General features: G+C 38.5%; 1 protein-coding gene across 1 annotated transcript; it reads left to right on the plus strand.

Moving 5' to 3' along the window:
- The first annotated feature begins 2,652 nt into the window (after positions 1-2,652).
- Positions 2,653-3,600, plus strand: LOC144218792 (olfactory receptor 5B2-like). The gene has a single exon (XM_077748760.1). The coding sequence runs from the start codon at positions 2,656-2,658 to the stop codon at positions 3,598-3,600; it is 945 nt and encodes a 314-aa protein (XP_077604886.1). The 5' UTR covers positions 2,653-2,655.
- The last annotated feature ends 759 nt before the right edge of the window (positions 3,601-4,359 follow it).

Consider the following 4,359-nt stretch of genomic DNA (forward strand, 5'->3'; position numbering starts at 1 on the left):
GAGCATTTCCTGCATTGTAGCTTGTTTTCCACTTTGCTGAAATATTTTAATCTGTGTTCTCACTCAGTGCATGCAGCCCTCACTTTTGGGATGATTTCCTGGAAATCTCAATAGCTGAGTGACCTCAAACCATTTTATAATTTTTGCTCAGAAATAATGTCTTGTAAGGTATCAAGGAAACACAAGATAAATGCTATTTGGTAAATTATAGAAATGCATTAAGATGAGATTATATAAAATTTGCTGTAGGATTTAATTTGGAAAATTACTTGGTGCACACTGGCCTATACACCTAACTGAAATGGTTCAAAAAATCCATATAGAAGATAAACCAGAAAATATCTGTCAGTAATAAACACATACCTGCTTTCAAAATCCCAAAGTAATATACAACTTTATGCATTTAATTTGCCCCTCAGGGAGCCTCATTCTATACTGAATCTACCTCTGGGAATGTGCACTCATGGCTCCATTTTTTGTCTCTGTCTAATTATCAGCGTCAACATCTCCGTATCTGCAAACTTTTGCTTCAATGTACAGAGATGGTCATGCTACTACTCGTAGGATGGTGTAGCATATTACAAGACTCACTTTTTTCTATATAGGGATGTTTCTCCCGTTGAAATTTAATTATTTGAATGTATAATTATTTTGGAGTTACAGAAAATTTTCAAAGATGGTGTGGAATGTTCCCATATGACCCACTGTAGGCTGAAAATAGCTAAATCAGACATTTAGGGGGAAAAAGAAATAACAAATAATGACAACTGTGCGCATCCACTCAATACATGTAGCAAGGTCCCAGTAGGTAGTTTAATTGCTTCTTCCGTAGGAAGGTGGGATGAGGAGCTATAGATGCTCTTGAAGGAGCGTCCCCTGAGCCCCATATCTTTATAACTCATTCTTGGTGCCCTTATATCAGCCTCCGAAATAGCAACAACAGTCCACATAGCATCATTCTAGAGAGACTAGATTGCACGCTGGGCTCGGTGATCATCCTACATTCATCTGAATGCCAGTGGGCCGTCAGTGCCCTCAAGCCTTCTCCCTACCTGAAGAGCTGCTGCCAGCCTGCAACACATGGCCAAGGAACTCACCTCAAGACTAAAGTTGTATTGAGTGGCTTTAAAATGGTAACCCCTCGGGGCGCCTGGATGGCTTAATCGGTTAAGCGTCCGACTTTCGCTTAGGTCATGATCTCGCGGTTTGTGGGTTCGGGCCCCGCGTCGGGCTCTGTGCTGACTGCCAGCTCAGAGCCTGGAGCCTGTTTCAGAGTCTGTGTCTCCCTCTCTCTCTGACCCTCCCCTGCTCACGCTGTCTCTCTCTCTCTCTCTCTCTCAGAAATAAATAAAAATATAAAAAATAAAATAAAATGGTAACCCCTTACTGAGTTATATTATAGACCTTCCTTTATTTGCTATTTGCAGACACAATTCTGTAAAAATATGTGGGAGAAGTATTTTTACTATGTTTATTTTACAAATAAGGAGAAAGTAAGACTTCTCTGAGGGCACAGTAAGAATTAGTGGTAGATTCAGAATCTGAGCCCAGGTTCCTGGGTCCTTGTTAGGATAAAAATGCTTTTATCCATTTTATTTTCAGCCTTGGAGAACGTGGAAACTTTTGACCACTACCGAACATAATAGCTTCTCTACGGTATGTGTGGGTTATTTCTTGGATGAATTTCTCACGAATTTCACACTCCCTGTTGAGGATTGACTGTCCCTTCTCTTCAAGGAGCAAGGTAAGCCTCTATATTCCATATACATTATTAGTGAAAAGTGTAATTCATGCAAATGGAGTAGGAGAGCTATACATGCTATGAGTTGTTTGACCAGAGATTTGCAGTCAAATGCTCTACCCCTGATATACCCCCATCTTGAGCAGAGATTTGATGTTTTGAATATTTTTTCCAAAATAGTAAGTTGAAGCTGGAGTATAAATTCAAAATTCCATTTGTAGGGAGCTTAATGATACTTATAAAATATGCTGCTGCTTCCCTCAAAAAAATAAGATAGTTGATGCTGTACTTGAGTACATGGTAATTCCATCTTGTTCACTCTCAGATGGTCTCTCATTGGAGGTAAAAGAAAGCATGAATTGACTCTTCTTTAAGCTATAAATGGAATTGAGTGACTGAGTAAAATCAAATTGCAGTTTAACCTTTTCACCATAATCTCATCCTTATTGTTATTGGCACCTTTAAATATTTTGACAATGAGGGGGTTAAAAGTGCAAGATTCTGATCAGGTCAAAACTGGGTTTCAAACTTGAATCTTCTTCATACTAGTGATATCATTGTAAAATATCACATAATTCCTCAAATTCCTAATTCCTTCAATGGTAAAATAAAAATAATACTACTATCCATTGTATATACACACACATACTCTCACATGCTTATTTATATATAAAGCCCTTAACATTAGATCAGGATCATTTTGAAGTACAAATTATTAATGAAATAATGCGCATGGTATTTATACATTTCAATGTCATTAGAATTTCTAAGAAATTTCTTAAAGAAAAGAATAAGAAATTTCTTAGAAATTCTAATTCTAATTTCTTAGAAATTCTAATTAGAATTTTAAATGAGAATTAATTTCTCCTTTATTTCTCATTAACAGGACATCTCATAATTCCCTAATCACATTGATGGATAATAGGACAGAAGAGACACAATTCATCCTAGTGGGACTAACCAGTGACCCAGAGCTGCTGATCCCCCTCTTTATCATCTTCACCCTCATCTACCTCATCAGTGTGGTTGGAAACCTGGGGATGATGGTGCTGATTCTCTTGGACTCCCGTCTCCACACTCCCATGTACTTTTTCCTCAGTAACCTGTCTCTGGTGGACTTTTGTTACTCTACAGCTGTCACTCCCAAGGTCATGGCTGGATTACTTATAGAAGACAAGGTCATCTCCTACAATGCATGTGCTACTCAGATGTTCTTTTTTGTAGCATTTGCTACGGTGGAAAATTACCTGTTGGCCTCAATGGCCTATGACCGCTACACAGCAGTGTGCAAACCCCTCCACTATACCACCACCTTGACAACGGGTGTGTGTGCTTTTCTAGTCATAGGCTCTTATGTCTGTGGTTTTCTGAATGCCTCCTTCCATGTTGGGGACATATTCAGTCTGTCTTTATGTAAGTCCAATCTGATCCATCAATTTTTCTGTGATGTTCCAGCGGTCATGGCTCTCTCCTGCTCTGATAAACACATTAGTGAACTGTTTCTTGTTTTTATGTCAAGCTTCAATGCCCTTTTTGCTCTTCTGGTTATATTGATTTCCTACCTATTCATATTTATAACCATTTTGAAGATGCAGTCAGCTCAAGGGCACCAAAAGGCTTTGTCCACCTGTGCTTCCCACCTCACTACAGTCTCCATCTTCTATGGGACAGTCATATTCATGTATTTACAGCCCAGTTCCAGCCATTCCATGGATACAGACAAAATGGCTTCCGTGTTCTATTCTATGATCATCCCCATGCTGAATCCTGTGGTCTACAGCCTGAGAAACAAAGAGGTCAAGTGTGCATTCAAGAAGGTGGTGGAGAAGGCAAATTTTTCTACAGGATTAGTAATTTAATGTTACACTATGCATAATAACCTTGTTTAATTCCACTCAGACTTTCCCCATGCAATGATCAGTCCCATGCTGCATTTAAACTTCTGAAGTGACATCCTTATCTCTTAAAATTTTATTGTCTGGCAAAAAGAAAACATTTTAAGGGGCACCAGATGGGTCAGTTGGTTAAGCATTTGACTTCGGCTCAGGTCATCCTCTCCTGGTTGGTGAGTTTGAGCCCTGCATCTGGCCCTCTGCTCTCAGCACAGAGCCTGTTTGGCTCTGTTTCTCTCTCTTCTCCCTTTCTCTGCTCTTTCTCTCCTGGCGCGCTCTCTCTCTCTCTCTCTCTCTCTCTCTCTCTCAGTGACTCCCTCTCTCAAAATAGATAAATAAACTTAAAATTTTTTTCAGAAATATAATACCTGAATGAAGATATTAATGGGAAGTGTTAGAAATTTGGGGACCCACATGTCAAACTTGGCTAATAATATTTGAATTATTCACTTGTTGCACTTACATTTTTTTTCTGCCACATGCCAATGCAAACAGATATGTTAAATAGAGGTTCAAACAAGCCCATGAACAAAACACATGTGTATGTCCCATATATAGGCACATACACATTGGAGTGGAAATTTTGTCAGAGGTAAGTGGAGTGTAGCTAGTTTTTAATAAAAATAATTTAAGTGGTTAATTGAGATATTAAATATAAAGTCATGTTTAATTGTAATTATTTCTTTTATTGAACAACTCTTTTAAGATTCTGAATAGAAGAAGAAT

Source organism: Crocuta crocuta, unplaced genomic scaffold (genome assembly GCF_008692635.1).
Source record: "Crocuta crocuta isolate KB4526 unplaced genomic scaffold, BGI_CrCroc_1.0 scaffold323, whole genome shotgun sequence".
In the NCBI taxonomy this organism is placed as follows: domain Eukaryota; kingdom Metazoa; phylum Chordata; class Mammalia; order Carnivora; family Hyaenidae; genus Crocuta; species Crocuta crocuta.

What these genes read in the sequence shown, in the direction of transcription:
- LOC144218792 (XM_077748760.1), top strand. Translation starts at nt 2,656, where the DNA reads ATGGATAATAGGACAGAAGAGACACAATTCATCCTAGTGGGACTAACC.